Here is a 26,248-nt window from a genome sequence, read left to right as displayed (position 1 = left end):
TCTTTTGCCAAATTTGGGAAATTTTCAGCCATTATTTCTTCTAAAACTTTTTCAGGCCCACGCTGTTTCTCCCCTCATTCTAGAAATCCAATGATACTAATGTTAAATCTTTTGTTATGGTCCCACATGTCCAGGATATGGACTATCTTGGTAAAGTGAGGCTCATTTTTTTTAAAGTCTGTTTTCTCTCTTTTGTTCAGATTGGGTAATTTCTATTGTTCTATATTCAAGATCATTGATTCTTTCCTCTGTTTTCTCTATTTGGCTGTTGAGCCCATCTATTTTGTTTATTTGATTATAGTATTTTTCAGTTCTAAGATTTCCATTTGGTTCTTCTTTATATCCTCTATTTTTTTGCTGACACTTTTATTGCTTTGCTGAGTTTCTGTTTTATCATTTATTTCAAGCATGTTCATAATTGCTCATTGAAGCATTTCTGTGATGGCTATTTTGAAATCCTTGTCAGATAATTATGACATCTGTGACATTTCAGTATTGTGTTTGTTGATTGTCTTTTCACATTCAAGTTGAGTTTTTCCTGATTCTTGGTATGCTAGATATTTCTGTTATATTCTGGACATTTTGGGTATTATGTCATAGACTGTGGATCTTATTTAAGTCTTCTGTTTTAGCAAGCCTCCCTTGACACTGCACCAGTAAGGAGATGGGACCGTCAAGTGGGAGTTAGATATCCAAGTTCCCCTACTTGGCCTCTGTTGACAACCTGGAGGCATGTGCTTCATTATTGCTAGGCTAGGGTAGGAGCTCATGCTCCCCATAGGTCTCCACTGACTCATCCTGACTGAGAAGGGCAGAAGTGCCTCATTAATGCTCCACAGACACATCATTGTTACTAGGTGGAAGAGGAACAGGCTCCCCACGTGGCATCTAGTAACAGTTGTGTGTGTGGGTGCATTACTGCTGGGAAAGGATAAAGGTCCAGGCTCCCTACTCAGCATGGGGATGACGGAGGGGTGCCTTATTACAGCTGGGCAAGGGTGGAAGTCTGTACTTCCATTCTGCTTTTCTTGGTGGAGATGGGGCTGCAGTTTATTCCATGGTATTTCACTGGAGTAGACCCATTATTGTCTAAAAGTTTTCTCTCTTCCTAGGCTTCCACTTTTCTAGTCTTTTGACTAAAGCAAGCAGGCTTTTTGTGGACTTTTTTTCTCTCTTGTTGGCATTTCTGTGATTTTGGCTTCTCCAGCAACTAGTCCAGCATATACGAGGCAAAAAGAAAACCCAGGCCTAAAAGAAAAACTCAACTGCCCTATGTTTCCTTTACTCTCACACTACTACCACACTCACTGCACTTCTAACACCAGATGTGTGGGTTTTCCACACATCAAGCAATTCTCTGACACCAGTTGGGTGTCCTAGAAGTAAACTGAATTTTGACACCATCTACCTGGAGATAGCATCAGATCCCACAGACTAAAGGCTCAGTCTCACAATACTGCCCCTGCCCCTACTTCAGACTCCTATCAACAAGTCCAGGTTGACACCTGTGCTTCTGACTACACAGCTGTGAATAGGAGGTTCCCATGACTTTCTGCTTGTTTTTGATTAATTTGCTACAGCAGCTCACAGAACTCAGGAATACATTTACTTACTAGATTACTGGTTTATTATAAAAGGATGTAACTCAGGAAAAACCAGGTAGAAGAGAAGCATAAGGCTAGGTATAGGAAGGGGCACAGAGCTTCCATGCTCTCTCTGAGCGTGCCACTCTCCAGCACCTCCACATGTTTACCAACCCAGAAGTTCTGAATCCCCTTCTTTTGGGTCTTTATGGAGGCTTCACTACATAGGCATGATTGAGTAAATCATTGGCCATTTGTGACTGATTCAACCTCTAACCCTTCTGCCCTCCCTGGAGGTCAGGGGGTGGGACCAGAAGTTCCAATCCTCTAATCACGATTGGTTCCCCTGGCAACCAGCCCCATCCTTAGGGAGTTTCCAAAAGTCACCTCATTAACATAAACTTAGGTGTGGGTAAAAGGCGCTGGTTATGAATAACAAAACATTCATTTCACCTTTATGGCTCTAGAGCTATTTCAGGAACAATGACAAAAGACCAAATATTATTACAAAAGATGTCCCTATGGCTCTTATATAGGGAATTACAAGGGTTTACCAGGAACTGTGGACGAACACCAAATATATATTTCTCATTATAAATCACAATATCATAGTCTGTTCTAGTTCTTTTATAGCACTCTGAGCATTTGCATTTACCACTGGGTAAGCACAACCCAGTCCAGAGTCACTATTTATTCCTGTCAGGATCCATTTGTAGCCCCCACGGTTACCAGCATCAGTCTGATGCCAGCTATGTTTGGGGCCTTCCCACCAGGCAGATCTGCCACATAGCCACTTGCAGTCTCTGTCTCTTTTGCTGGCAGACAGAACAGTTTTTATTGGCATTTTGTGTCTCAGAGGGTGCAAGAGGAATGTGTTTAGATTTAGCCCATCTCTGCATTACTGGAGACCCCAGTGTCCACCTATTTCATAGACTCAGGTGGCCACCTTAAGTGAGCATACAGAGATATGTGCTTGTCAATTGCAATCACTTTCCAAACCTGGAAAGGAGTTCTGATGGGCATTGACATGTCCTACTTTAATGTACCCCTCAGATTTCCAGAGGGCTGTGCCCTGTTTGGGTACCCCTTTAAGAGGCCATGTTTCCATTGCCCTCCTGCCTGACCATATGGCCAGGCCAGGAACAGTGGATGAAGACCAAATATAATTATTATTATAAATCACAATAACACACCAGGGAACTCACCACAATGTCATTCCTCAGCTCTCAAGATCCCTAGCTGGTCTACCTTCTTCTCTGCACCCTTCAGTCTCCTTATGTTTATTTTATATATAATGTGCGGGGGGTTTAGCTGTACTTAGTAGGAGGAATAGGGTAGAATGAGTCCACTCCATTTTGACCTGGAACCAAAGAATTGATGTCATTTACTCATCTGTAAGAGAGGATATCACTTTCTAAATGTCTTCATATATAGGAATCACCAGAGACTGAGTGTGCAAAAGATTTGTTTGGTGGCAGACTTACTTCTGACATGATTGCAGAACGACAAGGACATTCAGACTTCATCCAAATGCAAGACCTAAATTGGACTTCATCATCCATCAGGTACAATCATTTTATTTTATGCTTTTTGACATTATATTAAATATTAATTATTATCATTTTTCTAAGGTTTATAATTGATACATCTTATCAAAATATAACCAATAATTCAAAAAATCATATACCCTACTTCAAAACCTCATGCTAACTTTACCACCCTTTGAAATGCATTAATAATTTTTATCACACTCTATGATTAAAAATATCATGAATCTCTTTCTAAGACCTTATATTTCTCTTTTCTTTTATAATCAAGCTTTTAAAATTAGAACATATGAGGTTTGCTCCTCACATCATTTCAGTCTAATTCAATGCAATCTGGCCTCCACTGCCACTGTTCCTCTGATGCTATTCTCATGAATGTCATCACTGTCCTCCTGGGTAATAAATCCTCTTCTCTCCTTTCTTTTTCTTATTCTGCACTCTTCACAGGCAAACATCTTTAGCCACAGTTTTAATTTATGATGATGAACCCCAAATTTAGCCCAAACCTAGGCTCCTCACTTGAATATTCAATTGCTCTCTAGATAGCATGTAAAAGACAACATCCACCTGTTGTTCCTCAAGGCAAAAACCTAGGAGTCATTTCTCTCTCTCCTTTGTCCTCCAGTTTTAATTAATCACCACATTCTACAAAGTCTGTGTCTTAAGTATGTCTCAAAATTCCCCCTTTCTTTCCATAGTTATTGCCATTGGCCTAGATCAGGAAATGAGCTATTTTAGAGACTCTCTTGGTGATCTTTTTGGTTTTGTCTTATATAACCTTCCCTGCAAATCCATGTATTATCCCTACTGCCTTCTAAAATGCAAGTTTTACCAGATCACTTCCCTTCTCCACATTGTTCAGTGGCTTTCCATTGTCTATAGAATAAAATTTTAAATCCCTTTGTATGGCATAGGAGACCCTTTAATTAACTATTTTTATCTCCTGTAATCCTTGCCTTTACTCCCTACAACTCTTTATACTCCAGAAATTCTAAAATATTCTCATTCCTTAATCTCAATCACAAGAAGCTTTTCATGTTTCTGCCTTTACTTGCGCCTGTTCTGCTGCCTGGAACTCTTTCTAATTTGCCTGACAAATGCCTATAAATTCTCCAAGTCTCATTTTAAGATCTTTCTCCCCTGTGAAGTCATTACTGACTCCTCCAAATATGTTTTTCTTTCCCTAAAATGCCATTACACCTAACTCTGTTATAGCACTTTTCCTTTTTTATTTTCGTTTTTCTGGATCCCATTTTTTGAGAGAAGAGATGGTATCTTTTCATATTTGTTGTAGCCTTTTCAAACACATTGTCGCACTTAGGAAATATTAATGAAAATATGTTGAATGAATGAATGACTTATTAATGGATAAAAGTATGTCATAATTGTAACTTCAGGGTTTAGGATTTGTTTAAAGTGGTTAGGACAAGGTGATTTAGCTTTATGCTCTTCTCTATCATGGCTCAAAGGAAGGTGAATAGTTGTAACACTATGGACTAGAAATCACGCATTCTGTTTAATTACCAAAAACATCCTTACTAGGTGGAATGCCATGAAAGTTTCCAGGAGATCCCACAGAAAACTGTTTTCAAAGACCTTACCTGCTTTCTCCTTTTCCTTCCCATTCCTAACCCCTTTCTGGCATTTCTGAAATAACCTGTTTCACATATATTCTCTGCAGCTTACAACATGAAAATCTTATGATTTACTATATCAACTTCACTATGATTTCATGAATACCTATGTGAATTTATAAAGAAATTGGAGATGTTTATTTTAAAAGTTTCTTTTATGATAGTGCTATGTTTATCTAGTAATAGACTTATTTTTTGAAAGCAATCAAATTCTATATCATTTTCTTACATATCTGCCCAACAAAAATATGTATTTATCGGTTCATTTGACCCATACATTTTACATTAAGGCAATTCTTTTTCATAGCATATGTCAGATGAGATTTTTTTTAAATGTCTTTGGGGTTGTACATGGTCGATTTACCTATATAATTTTCCTATTAAAATTATAACTTGAGCCAGCCCTGATGGTCTAGTGGTTAAAGTTCGGTGCTCTCATGACTTCAGTGGTCCAGGTTCATTTCCTGGTCGCAGAACCACACCACCCATCTGTCAGTTGCCATGCTGTGGCAGTGGCTCACATAGAAGAACTAGAAGGACTTACAACTAAGACATACAACCATGTACTGGGGCTTTGGGGAGAAAAAAAAACTATAACTGTATTTACTTTGTCTAAATTCAGAACTGTGGATTTGATTCCAGTTGACCAATTTAGAAATGTGTCTAATGTGAATCTACAGAACAATAATCTTACCTCATTCAGTGGATTAATCTATCTGCCTAATGTGAAGGTGAGTCACTCATAAATTTTTTTTTTCTTTCAAGGTTTTCAGTGGAAGTTGTAATTATCTTTACTTTGGATTAAAATGTATTTTCATCTATTAATACCTTATTAATAAGGTATTCTTTCTGTAGGTCTTATGCCTCAACTATAATCATATTGAATCCATCATGCCCAGACTAAAGCCTCAGACTCACTTGACCAACAGACAGCTACTCCACCAGAAAGTGCCTTCAAGTGGCTATGGACAGCAAGGAACTCCAAAAATAAACAGGTACTAGTCTTTTTCTACAATTATAAATAATTTTGATTAGGAATTTAAAAAGCAGTTAATCACAACGATGATAGAAGTAACATACATTTAGCTTATTTTAATACTTATTTAATAACTATGTGCCAAAAACAAACTTCACAAATAAAAAGATACTCAAAATTTTCCTTTGTCATTGCTTTTCCCTGCTTCCTCCATTTCACATTCATAGTGTAAAAGAAGAAAATGGAAAAACCTTGTATGTTTAATGACCTTGGTTTTGTTTTAAATGGGATACAATTCACACACCATAACACTCACCTTCTGTGTACAATTCAGTGATTATTTTAGAATATTCACCAAGTTGTGTAACCATTACTACCATCTAATTCCAGAACATTTTCATCACCCCACAAAAGAATCCCTTACCCAGTAGCAAAGACTTAGGTTTCTTTTAACCTTTGTTTTGTTTTTGTTTCTAAATTATTTATCTGGTCACTTACAGCCCCAGCATCAATGGAAAAAATACTTAATGAAGAAGATGGGGACATACCTCCCACCTTCATACACATTTTTGGTAGAGCATAAAGAGATATATATATCCAAGTCAGAATACTTTCATTCCAGTTTTCCCAATGAAGAGCATTCCTTGTGTTTTTATCACCTTTACTGAAGTATAATTTACATAAAATAAAACTCACCAATTTAAGTGTACAATTTAATGAACTCTGACAAATGTATTCAGTCATATAACCATTACCACAATCAAGCTACAAACTATTCCCATCCCCAAAACTTCCCTTATATCTCTTTGCAATCCCCTCCTCCAACACCATGGCCCTTTGCAACAACCACTGATCTGCTTTCTATGACTATAATTTTACCTTTTTTCAGAATTTCGTATGATTAGAATCATATAGTAAGTAGTCTTTTGTGTCTGGCTTCTTTCATTTAGCATAATTCTTTTGAGATTCATCTACGTTATTGCAAGTGTCAGTAATTCATTTCATTTTATTGCTGTAGTACGTACTCCATTATATAGATTATATGACAAATTGTTTACCCATTTATCGTTGATGAGCATTTGGGTTGTTTGCAGTTTGAGGCTATTTTGATTAAAGTTGCTATGAGCATTTCATTTATACACATCCTTTATATTGATGACCCTTCATATTTTTTTTTCACAGCTTCATTTAAGTACAGTTTACATACCATATTCACTCATTTTAAGTGTATAATTTTTGCTAAGTTTATAGAGCTGTGCTTCTATTACCGCAATACAGTTTTAGAACACTTCCATCACACACCAAAACGATCCCTCATGTCAATTTGCAGTCAATCCCCTTTCCCACCTCTAACTCCAGGAAACCACTAATCCACTTTCTTTAGAGTTGTGTTTTCTAGACATTTCATATAAATGGAATCATATAATATGTGGTCTTTTGCATCTGATTTCTTAACCTCAGCTAATGTTTTTGAGGTTCATCCGTGTTACAGCATGTATTAGTAGTTCATTCCCTTTTATTGCTGAAGATGTTGGGTATTCCATTGTATGGATATGCCACATTATGTTTATCCATTCACCAGTTGATGGACACTTGGGTTGTTTCCCCTTTGAGGCGACTATGAATAAGGCTGCTATAAACATTTGTGCAGAAGTATATGTGTGCACTTATGTTTCCTTTCTCTTGGGTCAATACCTAAGAGTGAAATTGCTGGGTTGTGTGGTAATTTAATGTTTAACTTTTTAAGAAACTACCAAATTATTTTCCAAAGTGGTTGCACCATTTTACATTACGAACAACAGTTTATGAAGGTTCTAGTTTCTCCATATCCTCACTAACACTTGTTGTCTGTCTTTTTGATTATAGCCATTCTAGTGGATTTGAAGTTATCTCACTGTGGTTTTAATTTGCATTTACCTCATAACTAATGTTATTGGGCAGCTTTTCATAAACTTATTAGCCATTATTATATCTCCTTTGGTGAACTGTTTATATCTTTTGCTTATTTTTTTCTTTTTCTTTATTGATGTCATAATAGTTTATAACATTGTGAACTTTTTGTTGTACATTATTGTTTGTCAGTCACCATATAAATGCGTCCCTTCACCACTTGTGCCCATCCCACAACCCCCTTTCCCCTGGTAACCACCAAACTGTCCTCTCTGTCCGTATGTTAGTTTATCTTCCACATATGAGTGAAATCATGTGGTGTTTGTCTTTCTCTGTCTGGCTTATTTCACTTAACATAATACCCTCCAGGTCCATCCATGTTGTTGCAAGTGGGACAATTTTGTCTTTTTTTATGGCTGAGTAGTATTCCATTGTATTTATATACCACATCTTCTTTATCCAATCATTAGTCAAGGGACACTTTGGTTGCTTCCACTTCTTGGCTATAGTGAATAATGCTTCAATGAACATAGGGGTGCATGAGCCTCTTCGGATTGTTGATTTCATGTTCTTTGGATAGATACCCAGTAGTGGGATAGCTGGATCATAAGTTATTTCTGTTTTTAATTTCTTGAGGAATCTTCATACTGTTTTCCATAGAGGCTGTACCACTTTGCATTCCCACCAACAGTGAATGAGGGTTCCCTTTTCTCCACAACCTCTCCAACATTTGTTATTTTTTATCTTGGTGATTATAGCCATTCTAACATGTGTAAGGTGATATCTTAGTGTTGTTTTGATTTGCATTTCCCTGATGATTAGTGATGTTGAACATCTTTTCATGTGCCTATTGGCCGTCTGTATATCTTCCTTGGAAAAATGTCTGTTCATATCCTTTGCCCATTTTTTGATCGGGTTGTTTGTTTTTTTGTTGTTCAGTTGTGTGAGTTCTTTATATATTATGGAGATTAACCCTTATCGGATATATGCTTTGCAAATACATTCTCCCAACTGGTGGGTTGTCTTTTCATTTTGATCCCAGTTTCCTTTGCCTTGCAGAAGCTCTTTAGTCTGAGGAAGCCCCACTTGTTTATTTTTTCTTTTGTTTTGCTTGTCCGTGTAGACATGGAATTGGAAAAGATCCCTCTGTGACCAATGTCAAAGAGTGTACTGCCTATATTTTCTTCCACAAGTTTTATAGTTTCAGGTCTTACTTTCAAGTCTTTGATCCATTTTGAGTTAATTTTTGTGTATGGCAAAAGAAGATGGTCTACTTTCATTCTTTTGCATGGGGCTATCCAGTTTTCTCAGCACCATTTATTGAAGGGACTTGCCTTTCTCCATGGTATGTTCTTAGCTCCTTCATCAAAGATTAGCTGTCTGTAGATGTGTGGTTTTATTTCTGGGCTTTCGGTTCTGTTCCATTGATCTGTGTGTCTGTTTTTGTACCAGTACCATGCTGTTTTAATTGTTATAGTTTTGTAGTATATTTTGAAGTCAGGGATTGTGGTGCCTCCAGCTTTGTTCTTTTTACTCAGGATTGCTTTGGCTATTCAGGGTCTTTTGTTGCCCCATATGAATTTTAGTATTCTTTGTTCTATTTCCATGAAGAATGTCATTGGGATTCTGATTGGGATTGCACTGAATCTGTAGTTTGCTTTAAGTAGTATGGACACATTAACTATGTTTGTTCTTCTGACCCATGTGCATGGGATGTCTTTCTATTTCTTTATGTCATCATCAATTTCTTTCAATAATGTCTTATAGTTTTCATTGTATTGGTCTTTCACCTCCTTGATTAAATAGATTCCTATATATTTTATTCTTTTTGTTGTGATTGTAAATGGGATTGTATTCTTGAGTTCTCTTTCTGTTAGTTCATTATTAGAGTACAGAAACGCAACTGATTTTTGTAAGTTGATTTTGTACCCTGCCACTTTGCTGTAGTTGTTGACTATTTCTAATAGTTTTCCAATGGATTCTTTAAGGTTTTCTATACATAAAATCATGTCATCTGCAAACAGCAAGAGTTTCACTTCTTCGTTGCCTGTTTGGATTCCTTTTATTCCTTTTTCTGGCCTAATTGCTCTGGCCAAAACCTCCAGTACTATGTTGAATAAGAGTAGCGACAGGCCAGCCCGGTGGTGTGGTGGTTAAGTTCGTGAATTCTGCTTCAGTGGTCTGGGGTTCGCCAGTTCAGATCCTGGGCGCAGACCTACTCACCACTCATCAAGCCATGCTGAGGAAGCATCCCATATAGAAGAACTACAGCTCTACAACTGTGATACACAACTATGCTCTGGGGCTTTGGGGAGAAAAAGGAAAAGAGGAAAATTGGCAACAGGTGTTAGCACAGGGCCAATCTTCCTGAAAAAAAAAAAGAAAGAAAAAAAAAAGAGCGGGGAGAGTGGGCAGCCCAGTGTTGTTCCTGTTCTCAGAGGAATGGCTTTTAGTTTTTCCCCATTGAGTATGATGTTGGCTGTGGGTTTGTCATATATGGCCTTTATTATGTTGAGGTACTTTCCTTCTATACCCATTTTGTTGAGAGTTTTTATCATAAATGGATGTTATATCTTGTCAAATGCCTTCTCTGCATCTATTGAGATATCATGTGGTTTTTATTCCTCATTTTGTTAATGTGGTGTATCACATGGATTGATTTGCAGATGTTGAACCATCCGTGTGTCCCTGGTATAAATCCCACTTGATCATGGTGTATGATCTTTTTAATGTATTGCTGTATTCGGTTTGCCAATAGTTTGTTGAGGATTTTTGCATCTGTGTTCATCAGTGATATTGGCCTGTAATTTTCCTTCTTTGTATTGTCGTTGTCTGACTTTGGTATCACGGTGATGTTGGCTTCATAAAATGTGTTAGGAAGTGTTCCACCTTCCTCTGGTTTTTGTAATAGTTTGAGAAGGATAGGTATTAAGTCTTCTTTGAATGTTTGGTAAAATTCTCCAGAGAAGCCATCTGGTCCTGGACTTTTATTTTTTGGGAGGTTTTTGATTACTGTTTCAATCTCTTTACTTGTGATTGGTCTGTTCAGATTCTCTATTTCTCATTGATTCAGTTTTGGGAGATTGTATAGTCTAAGAATTTATGCATTTCTTCTAGATTGTCCAATTTGTTGCCATATAGTTTTTCATAGTATTCTCTTATAATCCTTTGTATTTCTGTGATGTCTGTTGTAATTTCTCCTCTTTCATTTCTGATTTTATTTATTTGAGCTTTCTCTCTTTTTTTCTTGGTGAGTCTGGCTAAGGGTTTGTCAATTTTGTTTATCTTCTCAAAAAACCAGCTCTTTGTTTCATTGATCCTTTCTACTATTTTTTTGGTTTCAATTTCATTTATTTCTGCTCTAATTTTTATTATTTCCCTCCTTCTGTTTACTTTGGGCTTTGTTTGCTCTTTTTCTAATTCTGTTAGGTGTAGTTTAAGATTGCTTATTTGAGATTTTTCTTGTTTGTTAAGGTGGGACTGTATTGCTATGAGTTTCCCTCTCAGGACTGCTTTTGCTGCATCCCATATGAGTTGGTATGGTGTATTTTCATTTTCATTTGTCTCCAGATATTTTTTGATTTCTCCTTTAATTTATTCAATGATCCATTGTTTGTCCAGCAGCATGTTGTTTAGTCTCCACATCTTTGTCACTTTCTCAGTTTTTTTATTGTAGTTGATTTCTAGTTTCATAGCATTATGGTTGGAAAAGATGCTTGTTATGATTTCAATATTCTTAAATTTATAGAGGCTTGCCTTGTTTCCCAACATATGGTCTATCCTTGAGAAGGTTCCATGTGCGCTTGAGAAGAATGTATAATCTGCTGTGTTTGGATGGAGTGCTCTCTCTATATCTATTAAGTCCATCTGATCTAGTTTTTCATTTAAGTCCACTATTTTCTCATTGACGTTCTGTCTGGATGATCTATCCATTGATGTAAGTAGGGTGTTAAGATCACCTACTATTATTGTGTTGTTGTTAATATCTCCTTTTAGATTTGTTAATAGTTGCTTTATGTACTTGGGTGCTCCTGTGTTGGGTGCATATATATTGATAAGTGATATGTCTTCTTGGTGGAGCGTCCCTTTTATCATTATATATTGCCCCTCTTTGTCTCTCATTACCTATTTTATCTTGAAGTCTACTTTGTCTGATCTAAGTATGGCAACACCTGCTTTCTTTGTTCGCCATTAGCTTGGAGTATTATCTTCCATCCTTTCACTCTGAGCCTGTATTTGTCTTGAGAGCTGAGATGTGTTTCCTGGAGGCAGCATATTATTGGATCTTGTTTTTTAATCAATCCCAGCACTCTGTGTCTTTTGATTGTAGAATTCAATCCATGTACATTTAGAGTGATTATTGATATATGAGGGCTTAATGTTGCTATTTTATCGCTCATTTTCCAGTTCTTTTGCATTTACTTTGTTTCTCATCCTGTGTGTTTCAGACTACCAATTCAGTTTGGTAGTTGTGTATGATGGTTTTCTTAGCTTTCTCTTTATTTATTATATGTGTCTCTGTTCTGTTTATTTGTTTAGTGGTTACCGTGAGGTTTGTATAAAAATTCTCATGGATGAGATAGTCCATTTTCTGATGGCCTCTTATTTCCTTAGACTAAGTCAATTCCATCCCTTTCCTCTTCCCCTTCTGTGTTATTATTGTCACAGATTTATTCCATCTTGTGTTGTGAGTTTGTGTTTAAAGTGATGAGCTTATATTTATTTTTGATGTTTTCCTTCCCTTAATCTTTCATGTTATAAATAAGTGTTTGCTAACCTATTCTGATAGCTGCAATTTTTATGATTTTGTCTACCTGTTTTTCTCCTTTCTCAAATCTTTGTATCCCCTTTCTCTTTTCTTGTTTTCCTCAGGGATGAGGGCCTTCTTGAGCACTTCTTGTAGTGGGGGTCTTGTGGCAATGAACTTCCTTCGCTTTTATTTATCTGGGATAGTTATTATTTCTCCATCATATCTGAAGGATATTTTTGCTGGATAGAGTATTCTTGGCTGAAAGTTTTTGTCTTTCAGAATTTTGAATATATCATTCTACTCTCTCCTAGCCTGTAGAGTTTCTGCCAAGAAATCGGTTGAGAGCCTCATTGGGATTCCTTTGTACATTATTATTATTTTTTTTTATCCCTCTGCCCTTAATATCTTTTCTTTGTCATTGACTTTTGCCAGCTTTACTACTGTATGCCTTGGAGAGGATCTTTTTATGTTGATATATTTAGGAGATCTGTTGACTTCATTCACTTGTATTTCTAGCTCCTTCCCCAGGTTTGGGGAAGCTATTATTTCTTTGAACAGGCTCTCTGCTCCTTTTTCCCTTTCTTCTCCCTCTGGAATACCTATAATCCTTATGTTGCATTTCCTAATTGAGTTGGATATTTCTCAGAGAATTTCTTCATTTCTTTTTAGTTTTAGTTCTTTCTCCTCCTCCATCTGGAGCATTTCTGCATTCCTATCCTCAATAATGCTAATTCTTTCCTCCATATTGTCAGCTCTGTTCTTTAAAGATTCCATATATTTATTTATCTCTTCCATTGTGTTTTTCACCTCCAACATTTCTGATTGGTTTTTCTTTATAGTTTCAATCTCTTTTTTGAACAAGTTCCTGATTTCATTGAATTGTCTATCTGTGTTTTCTTGTAACTTGTTGAGCTGTTTTATGATAGCTATTTTGAATTCTCTGTCTTTTAGGTTATAAATTTCTGTGCTTTCAGGATTGATATCTGGGTACTTATTTTCCTGTTTGTCTGGAGGTTTAATATATTTGTGCATACTGCTTGAGGGTGTGGGTTTATTTTTCCTCATTCTGAAAATACCTGGTTACAGCTTCCACCTGCCACCACTAGGTGGGGGTCAAGAGCTGTGTATTCTGAGCCCACTGCGATCTGTGGGCACTCTGGCCGACTGGTTGTGCTGGGGCGCCACGCAGGGGGAGGGGCTCTTTTGCCTGCCTGATCCCGGGGGCTTCTCACACTTGTCTCGCTATCTGCTCTCCTGGGGTGCTAGCGTGAGGAAGGCACCCCCACAACAGTTCAGTCACGTCCGTATGGGACTTTCCCACAAGCTGTGAGAGAACTTGGAGAGTGACCATTTCCCCGCAGAGGGATACCCCTCTCTCCTCTCTCTCTGAGAGCTGCACTGACCTGGTCCCAGGGTCACTGTCATTCAAGAAGGAGAAGAGTTCTCCTTACTTCCTTCCACTTCCTCCAGGGGGTCCAGCACCTCCACCTTCACATGCATGGCTGTGTGAGTCTCTCAGACGTCTTTTGTGTTGTGTGAATGTCCTCTGTTGGTATATGAATGTCCTTTTTTTTGTATCTTATAGGAGAGAGTCTGCAGGGAAAGCTCACTCTGCCATGATACTGACATCACTCTCTCTTTTGCTTATTTTTTAATTAGGTTGTTTGGCTTTTATTATTGAGTTCTTTAAATATTCTGGATATAAGCTCCTTTATCAAATAAATGATTTACAAGTATTTTTCTCTCAATCTGTGGCTTGTCTTTTTATTTTCTTAAAGTGTGCCTTTTAAAGGAATGTTAATTTTGATAAAGTCCAATTTATCAATTTTTCACTTACAGATTGTGATTTTGATGTTGTACCTGAGAATTCTTTGCCACCCTGAGGTCACAAAGATTTTCTCATATGTCTTCTTGAAAGAGTTTTACATTTTTTTCTCTTACATTTAGATCTGTGATCCATTTTGAGTTAATTTTTGTGTGTTGTGAGGTAAAATGTGAAGTCTAAATTCATCTTTTTGCATATGGATATCCAGTTGTCCCAGCACCATTTGTTTAAAATACTATCCTTTCCCCCACTGAATTGCCTTGGTGCCTTTGTTGAAAATCTACTGACCATAAATGTAAAAGTTTCTTTCTGGACTCTAACTTCTACTCCATTGATTTATGTTTCTGTCCTTTTGCCAGTACCAGACTGGTTTGATTACTGCAATTTTATAATAAGTTTTGAAATAAGAGATGGTAAGCCCTCCAGCTTTGTTCTTTTTAAAGATTGTTTTGGATATTCTGGGTTCTTTGTGTTTCCTTATAAATTTTAGGATAAGATGGTTATTTTCTGGGGGGAAAAAGCCTGCTGGGCTTTTGATAGAGATTGCATTAAATGTACTGATCGATTTGGGGAGAAATGCCATTTTAGTAATATTAAGTCTTCTAATCCATGAACTTGGAATATTTCTCCACTTATTTAGATCTTCTTTAATTTATCTCAGCAATGTTTTGTAGTTTTCTATGTATACATTTTGACCTTCTTTTGTATTTATTCTGAAGTATTTTATTCTTTGTTATACTATTATGAATAGAATTCTTAATTTCATTCTCAGTTTATCAGTGATTTATAGAAATTCACTTGATTTTTGTATGTTAATATTTTACCTTGTGATCTTGCTGAACTCATTTATTAGTCAATAATCGTTCTTTGCTGTCTTCAAGATTTTCTAAATACAAGATCATGTCATCTGAAAATAAAGACAGTTTTACTTATTCCTTTCCAATCTGGATGCATTTTTATTTTTTTTTCTTTTTCTTGCCTGATTGCACTGGCTCTTGCTTTTCATTTCAAGTAACTCTTTCTGTACTTCTTTGTTCTTTACCATATAAAAATATTTTTTAAAGAGTAAAAATTATTATTATATAAAATATAAAGAGACAACATATTAAAATTTAATTCTGACTTACTATTAAATTTATTCTTTTTTCTTTTTTTTAAACTGTAATTTATAGTAAATACATACCAGACACTCTTTTTATGATACAGCTGGTTTGAAATTAAGTTTATGGGCTCAAACTTACATGTGTGTTTCAGAGATACAATGAGCAGTGAAAATTTGCCTCCAATAATGCACAGTTTAGAAGTTCTTCATTTGGGCTACAATGGAATTTGTAATTTAATTCAGCTACAACTTAACAGACTAAGAAATCTAAAATTCCTCTTTCTACAGGGTAAGTAGCAACACTGTTAACATGTAAGTCTTTATTATTAAAAGCTGATGTGATTATTATCCTGTTGATAAGCATATATAAGCATCAACATTTACTTGAAACAGATTCTTGGACAAAAATATTTTAGTGATCACAAATGGGTTTTTCTTGGGCTATTTACATATATAATGTAAATGCAATATTTTAGGGCTATAGAATATTGCATTCTTTGGAAATATTCTATAACCCTAGAAAATGCAATATTCTAGGGCTATGTACAGCATTACATTATAATTTACTTTTATATCATATCAATTAAAAAAATAATAGAAACTAACCAGTGAGTAATTCACAAATACTTATTAAACCCAGAATTATACTAAGCCCTAAGAAAGATACAGAAATACTGTATTATTGTAATTATATAATTGACATCCTTCCTCTAAAGTAGTTTAAGATCTATCTGTGGAGATATACTGAAACAAAGGTGAATTAAGTTCTAACTTAAGTGCAACAGAATTTTAGAGAAAAGAGAAATTGAAATATTAACCCCTCTACATATCTAAGACTCTTTGAAAGATTGATAGAATTTAGATTGAAGGTGAGCATGACCGAGAGCTCTGCAAGTAGAGAGGAGGAGAGGGAGAGTCACAGGGGCAGGATTGTGGTGTCTATGGGCTAACACTTGAAAAAGGGACCAACCTGATGAAAACAAAGAGTATGCAGTTCTCTGAGAGAATTATAAAGCCTCTAAACATGATCAATTTGATGGATAATGCTCATTTTGCAGTTGAAAATAGGTAGGAATTATGAATGTTTAGAAAAGTGGTATAAGAAAACAGACAGGGTTTGGAACATTAGTCTAACAATAATTATTTAATGACACTAAAGAAAGGTTGGGAGATCCATCAGTGAGACATGGGGAGATATCTGTATAATTGATCTGAGTATAGTAAGTTTTTTCTGAAAGACAGGCTTTTCTAGACCATATTTTAAAAAATTTTAATGTATTTTTTTGCCTATCAAAGGTGCTTGTGAGTTAGCTCAAGAATATGGAGACTTAGCCTTAAAAGAACAAGAAATTGAGCACAAGAATGACAGATGTTTTAAAAGATACATTGACATACAAAAAAGCAGACAACCTAACCCTTGAAGGTCTATTTTAATCTAATAATGTAAAAGTAGAGTGTGTTCTGTTGCCATGGCTAGCATGGCAAATCAGAGTGGGGAAGACTTATGCAGGAAGTGAGGCAGTTCACTCTGACAATAATGGCTGCCATTTATTGAGTCATTGGGCAAGGTGTTTGTCTGTATAGATTATCTCATTCAACCTTCACCCAAAGTAATTTTATATGCATTTTCCAAAAAAAGAAATTGAATCTCAGTGGGGTTAAATAATTTACCTAAATTTGCACCAGTCAGTGGTATGGTACAGAGTGAGACACAGCTCTGTCTGACTCCAAAGCACATGCATTTTCTATCCAGCATGAATGACATAAGGGCCTGGGCTAGAGTAGTGTCAGTGGGAAGGGTGAGTAAGAGGTGAGTTCAAAATGTAGTTTTAAAGGAAGGAAATATTAGGACTTGATGACTGACTAGATATATAAGGAGAGAAAAATAATTCAAGATGTTTTCGTGATCTCATTAGGAGACTGGGCAAAAGGATATACTAAAGCTAGATAAAGTCATTGGGAAAAGTTGCTCATTTGCAATAGGAAAACATCAGTTTGTATTGTAAAAATTTTTAAGACATAAAAATGGAAACTTTTTCAGGCAATGGTACTGGACTACAGGTCAGGACTGGAAATGTATATTTCAGAATTATCCCAGTGGAGGTGACAGGTGAAGTCATAAGTGTATGTCCTTACCTAGGAAATAAGTATAGAGAAAGAATAAAAGGCCAAAAAGAGGTGTGGAGACACCCCCCCCATGCCGCCACCCTCTGCATTAAGAAGGCTGGAGCAAAAAGAACCAGCAAAGGAGTCATACAAGAAATTTTGAAAGAAAATCAAGAAATGCAGATTCTAAATGTCAGGGGAAGGGAGGATGAATGACCTCAAAGTCAAATGGTAAGAAGAATGAAGCCTATGAAAAAAATATCTAATGTGGACAATTGGATTCAACAAAAGGAGACCACTGGTAACCTTCAGAGGGTCAGTTGTGGAAACAGGGGAAGAGCAAAAGCCAAAGTGAAAACAATTTCATGGGAAGTGGTTGGATAGGCAGTAAAGGCAATGGATAGAGGTTGCATACTCAAGGAGCTTGTTCCTGAAAAGAAGGTAAGAGGGCAAATGGTGGCTAGTGAGCTTCTGAGCATATTTGGATGTTTATAAAGAGGTGAGTTAGGTTAAAGTTACTGAATAGGAGGAGGTCATTCTGAGATCCAAGTCTAAAGGGGGATGAGAGCAAAAATGTAGAGGAGTACACAAATGCAGGCAGTGAGAAGATGAGGCCCTGTCGGGGTCCAGGAGAGCGCTTACAAACCTACACCTCAGCGGTTGTGCTAAATTTGCAAAGGGAAGGTGGAGTCTTTGGGGAAGGGCAGGGCAAGGCTGTAGAGAAGCAAGTTAGAATCTTAAGGATTAAGGCCCCAATTTATCTAAAATTTAACTATTTAGTTAAATAAGTGGGAGTTTTTCAAACAATGGGAAATGCTGCTAGTTATAGAAATGTAAGATCCCTGAAATCACATTCAGCATAGTTATTTTGGAGTTTTCTTTTTTAAATGTGTTTAATGAGCATTCTAGAATGAATAATGGCCAAAAATATGCCAGTGTAGATATTCTTCAGCGCTTGAAGCTATCCCATGTGATTTTTATTCCACTGGACTTAAAATATTAAAAGTGACAGTTAGGGGTTGGCCCGGTGGTGTAGTGGGCACACTCTGCTTCGGCGGCCCGGGTTCGCAGGTTTGGATCCTGGGCATGGACCTACACCACTCATCAAGCCATGCTGTGGTGGTGATGCACGTACAAAATAGAGGAAGATGAGAACAGATATTAGTTCAGGGCCACTCTTTCTCAAGCAAAAAGAGGAAGATTGGCAATAGATGTTAGCTCAGGGCCAATCTTCCTCACACACACAAAGAAAGTGACAGTCTAAATACATAATTTCATGAAAGTAATGTATTAACACAACTGAATCATTTTTCTCAATCTGACTTGAATAAACCTTTTTCGTTTATAAGTAAGGCTCTGGTAATATTTCCAAGTCTGTGATTTAGTTCTGTGAGCAGTTTTATTGAAGGTTGTGATGTTATCAATTTCTCTTTAAGAACAGAAGAAAATAAGGTAAATGTACCATATTTCATCAATTCTGAGACACCTGCTTTTTATATTTAACATGTCTGAAATCTGGTCATGTCTTAACTGATGGCATGTCACTGTTTACCTAGCTGGGTTTTTTTTCTTTCTTACTGTATGTAAAATACTGACATATCTTAACAATTGCTGATGTCTTAAATTCGATGAAATATGTTATATTTCATGGAGAAGAATTCCAAGATCATGGGATCATATCTTCAATAATATATTAGTTTGCTAGGGCTACTAAAACAAAGCACCACAAACTGGGTGGCTTAAACAACAGAAATTTATTTCCTCACAATTCTAGAGGCTAGAAGTCCAAGATCAAGATGTCAGTAGGGTTGGTCACTTCTAAGGGCCTCTCTTCTTGGCTTGTAGATAGCCTCTGTATCTTCACATTGTCTCCCCTCTGTGTGTGTCTGTGTCCTAAGATCCTCTTCTTATAAGGACACCAGTCATACTGGATTAGAGCTCACCCCAATGACCTCATTTAAACTCAGTTACCTCTTTATAGACCCTATTCCCAAATACAGCCACATGGTGAGGCACTAGGGGGTAGGACTTCAACATATAAATTTGGGGGGGACACAATTCAGCCCATAACAAACGAGGATGAATAGTGAATAAAACACAGTATGATAGTATAAGCAGCATTGAGCCTAAAATGTAAAAGATCTAAGTTATGCCTAGTGTTGCCACTTTTGTTTTTGAGCAAGTTACTTAATTTCTCTGACCCTCAATTTTCTGATCATTAAAAAGTGATAATAATATTTTCCATGTCCTATTCTGAGACTAATAGAAAACACATTTAAAAGCATTTTGTCAACTCAAGGGTCCTCTTCTCATATAAGTTATCAGTAATACTTATAAAGCTATTGATTGCTACAGTAGAGAGGAATCACAGATTATAAAGAAAGGATTGAGGTTTTAAAGAGTATAATGAATTCATATTTGTTTACTGTGGCTATGTGCAAAAATATGTTGAGAAAGAAATAACAGCATAATTAAGGTGTATCCTTCAACTTAACACAACAACTTAGTTTATTTTAAGAAATAATTAGATATACCTATTAGAATAATCAGATATACTCAGTCAGCACATCTTTTGTACATGAACTTCTGTTAATACCAAGTATTTTAGCATTTAATTACTAAACAGAGAGATTGGGTTAATTTGTACATTGTGTACATCACATTTAATCTTTCAAACATCAAGGAAAAATTTTACCAAATATCATTTGATGATAATGCTCCCTTCTTGTAAATTACATTTCCATTTCTCCTTGGAAATATGTTCTTTTTAATACTTTAAAAAAATCATTTGATAAAAAATATTTAAATGAAGATAGATAAACTTTTATTCAGAAAGTTTGGGTTTAGTTGACATATCATGACATCTTTTTTCAGGGAATGAAATCAGTCAAGTTGAAGGGCTTGACAACTTAGCAGTCCTTCAGGAATTGGTAGTGGACCATAACCGCATCAGAGCATTTAATGACAGTGCCTTTGCCAAACCAAGCTCTCTGTTGACACTTCACCTGGAGGAAAACAGACTACGAGAGCTGAGCAGATTACAACCTTTGGTAAAACTAGAGAAACTCTTCCTAGGATATAATAAAATCCAGGTATCATTATTTTGGTTTTTGTTATGAGATTTACAAGCCTTGATTCCTCTGAACATAAAGCATCCAAACACACCAATGTAAATTTTGCTAATGTGTTACTTATTTATATACCATGTAAATATTCTGTGATGCAGAGGCATATAAATACTCTGTGATGCAAAGATGTCCACCCTTCTTCTAGACTTATAAACCCAATCAACCCACATGCATCCACCAGCTAATAAAGGTTAGCTCTAAATGTTCTAAGGCTCTTCTCAGCGAGATCTCTGAGAGATCTCATTTCTTCCTGACTGCTCTTGTTCCAAACTGTTTCTGCATCTCAATCTCAGACTTCCTTAGGCCCTTTAAACTTGGCATATGTACTTGGTCTACTTGACATTTGAATCAACTCCCAATAAGGGACTTGGATTTGGCTTTAATTCCATCTCTCCTCACTCAAGTCTTCCTTAGATAGCATACTGTCTTAGTTTTACCTGCTTAGAATTCAACCTGTTTCCATGCAACTGAGCCAGACTCTCTCCTGAGACAGCAGATGAGAGGGTGGAAGGTATACATAACTTTATAAAACCTTAACATTTCTCTTAGTGTTTTGATGATGATCTGTTAGCCTTCCCTTTACCAATTTTACTACTTCTGTCCATACCTCTAAGACAATCTCAAAGACAAATTGAACTGTGGACTCCCCCTCAAGGGCAGGGACCGAGTCTATATTGCCCACATTTGTATCAGTATATAGCTTAGTACCTGATACATACTAGATATGTGATCAATATTTGTTTGTGGCTCTACTTGCTAGAGTTCAGGGAGCCTTTTCTGGGGTGATATAATAGCCTGTTCAAGGCTAGAAGGAAATCATGAACAGTGCCCTTTTCTACATAGCAACTAGGAATTATACATACAGAGAAAAATGGCACACAACTAATTTATCCAGGTTCAAACAACATTCATCTGAGAAAAGCCTGCCAAAACTGGCAATGATTCTTCCAAAGCTTTATCCAGAAGAAATCTAAATTAGGAAAATTGCTATCCTATGGGAAATCTTTCCAGTGATAGCAACTGAGCTAACATAAAAGATTGTCAAATCAGACTTACATGAATCAGAGATCTTACCCACTATCAAGCTTTACTAATAATTTCAAGGATACACAGGGTCTGCGACATTCCAGTGGCTTCTCAGGTCCTTTCTTTCTACATCTCACGTAGTCTACCTTAGAATAAAATATGGGATCTCCAAATGAGATTCTGTGGGGGTGATCTCATACAACAAGGGAGTGTTTCATTTATGAAATATCTCCATTTTGTACTTGAGCTTACATGACATTTTATAGGGAGCCGTGCCTGATAATTCTATAGATTCCAGGTTTATTTACTATAAGCAGTCCTTAACCAGAACATTTCATAAATAGGGACCTTCTTCTTAGCAAATATCATTGGTCTATTTGACAGGGCATCTAGTTACCAGCATACTTACAAGGAGATTGGACCAGGTAAACTGCTGTTCCCCAGGAGTGTCCCTGCCCTACTTCCCCACCCTCTTACCCTGCTAAGGAAGTGAACAGACGGCAGATCAGCTGATAAAGCAACTTTCTCCCCAGTAACTTAAACAGGATAATGCCCAGTCAAGCTTATTTATTATCAAAATTTAACATAGCTAAAGGACAATCTGTATGCTAAATCATGGGAGATTATGCATATATCATTTAATGAAGAAGTATTGATTATTTAATGATCAGCCCTTCTTTTTTTTATCCTTGAAATGGTATTTTTCACTGAATTTAGATAAATCGTTTTACCATTAAACTTATTCTAACCACTAATATTATAGTACCTTAATATGACCATACATTTAGCTGGGAAAAATGAACTGAAAGCAATAAGATTAAGTTGGAGATTCTGTTTAATTCTACTGAAAATATTACGTTCTTCAAAATTCTTAACTCTCAATTCAAATTTTCTTTTGGGGAGAGATTTTCTCTCTTGATTCATGCCAACATGGGTAGGCTGACACCAGCATTAATTTCCACAGCTGGACAATCAGATTATAACCTTTGGGTTGATAAAGATTTATAGGATAGGAAGAAAAAAGCATAGAAAATTTAGCAAAACAACAATACTTCAAATGAAGACATATGCAGTCTCTTATTAACCTACTAGGACTTAGTAGGTCTTATTAACCTACTAAGTCTTTCATAAGCTGCATATCCTTGATAACAGATTCCAGTGTGAAGCTTTTGACTTAGCCATCGTGACCAATTATGTAGATTTGGAAATTGTAGATTTGGAAATTGTTGCCTATAGTCTTGCTTCTGCAGGAGGAATCTCAGAAACACAACTGAAAGATGAGTTATGTAATTCAGCTTTATAGTCCTGTTTGATCCCTGTGTCTAAATGATTCCCTTCTGTGGCATCCAACAACTGTGTCTACTTTTAAACATCTCAGTGATCCCCTGGGGCTTGAAATGACCCCAGGAAATAGTCTATTGCTATTTCTTGCCCTAAATGAAAGGCCCCAATCCAGGCTTAACTATTATGATGATTGCCTTATGTGCTTATCCTGACAAAGTACTCAAAAGATGTCAACCACTGGTATGCTGGTTAATGTTTTAACAGCTAGCCCTCCAGGGGAAAAATGTCCTAATCAATAGCATTTACCAATTTCCATGGTATAATTTCTTCCACTATAGCCAATTTCAAGCTAAAACACCATCTCACAAAATTTCTGAAAATTTACCAATCAACTTTTGTGAGCCAGTAGGAAGTAACTCCAACACGCCACTATAAAAGATACCCTATATTAAAAATGGGAAGCCATCAGCCCTCTTCCCCCAATTATGAATATATTAGTTGGCTTGATGTCTCTTTGAAACTGTATACCAGCATTATCCTCTACAAATTTAACACTCTGTTTCTTTTTTCTTTTTTCTTGTGAGGAAGATTAGATCTGAGCTAACATCTGTCGCCAATCCTCCTCTTTTTTGCTGAGGAAGATTGGCCCTGGGCTAACATCCGTGCCCATCTTCCTCTACTTTATATGGGACGCCACCACAGCATGGCTTGACAAGCAGTGCATCAGTGCGTGCCCAGGATCCGAACCCCCGGCTGCTGCAGTGGAGCATGCATACTTAACTGCTACACCACCAGGCTGGCCCCAACACTCTGCTTCTTATATTAACATTTTCCATGAGAAACAAACATTTAGATTAGAAATATTTCACTAGTGAACACTGCTATCCTCCATTTAATTTGAGAAAATAACGGAAGACTTTTTACATTTTTATTCTTTCCCATCAGGCTTTTGTTCCACAGATAGGAACTGCCTATGGGTCAAAATACGCAATGTCTCTAGAGATAAGTGTCAGAGCTTTTTCAAAGTCCTCCTTTATGATATTTCCAAAACCAAAATAGTAAAGATTGGTCATTTTAAAAATCAAATTCCAGGGGCCACCCTGTGGCCTAGTGGTTAAGTTTAGCACACTCCGCTTCAGCGGCCCGGCTTCGGTTCCCAGGCACAGACCTACACCACTTGGTGGTGGCCATGCTGTGGTGGTGACCCACATACAAAATAGAGGAAGATTGGCACAGATGTTTGTTCAGGGTGAATCTTCTTCTGCAAAAAAAATAAAATAAAAAGTAAAACAAACAAAAATAAAATTCTATTTCCAAATGGTCTAAAATAGGTCTAAATTTTTTTATAGTGACTAGATGAATTGGCTATATGTCTACTTGTCATTCCAAATAAGAACAGGAGCATATCAATAACTTTGGTTTATTACTATGAACCAGCAACAACCTTAAGCTGAGCTTATTGCCTACATTTTGTCAGCAAGAGCATTTTAGAAATATTTTGAAAAAACTAAATTGTGTTTGCAAACTTTCACCAATGTTAAATAGATAACACTAAATAATCCCATCCAGGAGGGAAGGCAACTCATTCAACTAGAGAAATAGTTTTTCAACTATATATATTCCCAGCAAATATATCAGGATGCGGTCCATTCAATATCACATGCTCCTTATGGTTAAGGTTGTGTTTAACATGTCCCTTTGAAATTGTTTAAACTGGATTCACCTTCTTTTCCACACTTCTGGGTCAATCCTCTGGGGAATTAACCAAACATAATCTGAGTCCTAGAATAGATTACAACTTTTCTGAGAAAAACACATGTTAGAATGTCATCTTTGCCAACCATCTGTTTGGAATCAGTAGTACACAGATCTGTCTTTAATCAACAATACAGAATATTGTCACACAAGCTCACTCCAGAGGATTCAATCATGAGCTAGTTGCACTCCAAAAAGTACATATGATTACTTCAAATTAGTCCATACTTGAAGATGTTAGATCTAACCAAATAAGAAGTTATTGATTAACTTTTGAACAGGACATGGCAGAGCTGGAAAAACTTGATGTTGTCTCTTCTCTCAGAGAGCTCACAGTTTATGGCAATCCGGTGAGTGTGCTCCTTTTCTACTTTATTGATTTACTTATAGTTGTATATAATTTATTTTTACATAATGTGAGAAAGGATTTACTTTTTTTTGTTTCCATATGCATAGACAGTTCTCCAAGCACAATTTATTGACTAGTGTCTTCTTCCAACTGATTACAATATAAACTGCCACTGTCATATATAAGAGGGTCTGTTTCAGGGTTCTACATTGTTTTCGTTGACCTATTTGTCCACCCCGTACCAATATTACACTGTGTTAATTACTAAAGTTTCATATTAAGTCTTGATATCTGATAGAGTAAGCACCTCTAACTTTCCTTCTCTTCCACATTCTCTTTTTCTTTCCTCACTGTCTTGGCTATTCTTGGCCCTTTACACTTCCTATGCATTTTGAGAAACAGCTTCTCAAGTTATGTGAGAATCTTGTTGATATTTTAATTGGAATTGCATTGAATTTATAAATCAATTTTGGGATAAATTTGCCACCTTTCCTGTTAGAGTCTTTGAAGGGATCAAATAAGTAGCACCCTTATTTACCTAACATCTGAACAAATTGAGAAATATGACAGTGGCAGATGAAAGGTGAAAATATTTTGCTTAGCTTAGGGAGAAAGCCAAATGGGCCTTCTAACAGATCCCAGAAATAGGCAATCATGATGACCCAGAAACAGGAAATACTTGACTGAGGCCTTTCCACATGGGAGGAGAGCTACTCCTGGAGGAGCAGAATGCATTCTTCCAGCAATAAGCTCCTTCCCAAGAGGAAAGAAAGGAACTAAACATGCCCAGATTTATCAGTTAAGTAAGTCTGCTTCCCTTAGTGGAGAAGGAGTGACGGAGTTGAAGGAGCCCAGTAGTGCCACATCACAGAGCTATTCCCACCGAGAAGGAAATAACAATAAGCAGTCTCCCCTAATATTTATGGCATTCATCCTTCCCATTCTTAAACACAAATATCCCTACATTTATTTTCAGTCCTTCAATAAAGATTTAAAATTTTCTCCTAAAAGTTTTAATCATCTTTGGTTAGATTTATTCTGTTGCTTTAATAGCTGCTTTAAACAGTATCTTTTTACATTTTTCTAATTGTTTGCTGCTGGAGTAGAGATTTTTGCATATTACTTTTATCTAGGAAACTTGCTGAACTCTTTTTAGTTCTAATGGATTGTAAATCTTGTTTGATTTTCTCTGTAGACTATCATGTTATCTGCAAATAATGACTCTATTATTTTTTTCCAATCCTTGTGTTTTTTATTTCCTTTAACTTCTCTTAGTATGCTGAGTAGGACCTC

The 26,248-nt window shown here is 36.5% G+C and overlaps 1 protein-coding gene across 1 annotated transcript in view; it reads left to right on the top strand.

Moving 5' to 3' along the window:
• Positions 1-26,248, top strand: part of LRRC9 (leucine rich repeat containing 9) — a 122,676-nt gene that overhangs the window by 87,311 nt on the left and 9,117 nt on the right. The window contains exons 24-29 of the mRNA XM_087448426.1: positions 3,018-3,148; positions 5,387-5,495; positions 5,620-5,759; positions 15,460-15,596; positions 20,288-20,505; positions 24,888-24,956. Of these exons, the coding sequence (XP_087304552.1) occupies positions 3,018-3,148; positions 5,387-5,495; positions 5,620-5,759; positions 15,460-15,596; positions 20,288-20,505; positions 24,888-24,956 (804 nt within the window). The remainder of the gene's footprint in view (positions 1-3,017; positions 3,149-5,386; positions 5,496-5,619; positions 5,760-15,459; positions 15,597-20,287; positions 20,506-24,887; positions 24,957-26,248) is intronic.

Source organism: Ceratotherium simum, chromosome 24 (genome assembly GCF_057802395.1).
Source record: "Ceratotherium simum simum isolate JZ-2026a chromosome 24, ASM5780239v1, whole genome shotgun sequence".
Classification (NCBI taxonomy): Eukaryota; Metazoa; Chordata; class Mammalia; order Perissodactyla; family Rhinocerotidae; genus Ceratotherium; species Ceratotherium simum.
The sequence above is the reverse complement of the archived record's forward strand: the minus strand, read 5'-3'. Positions and strand labels throughout refer to the sequence as shown.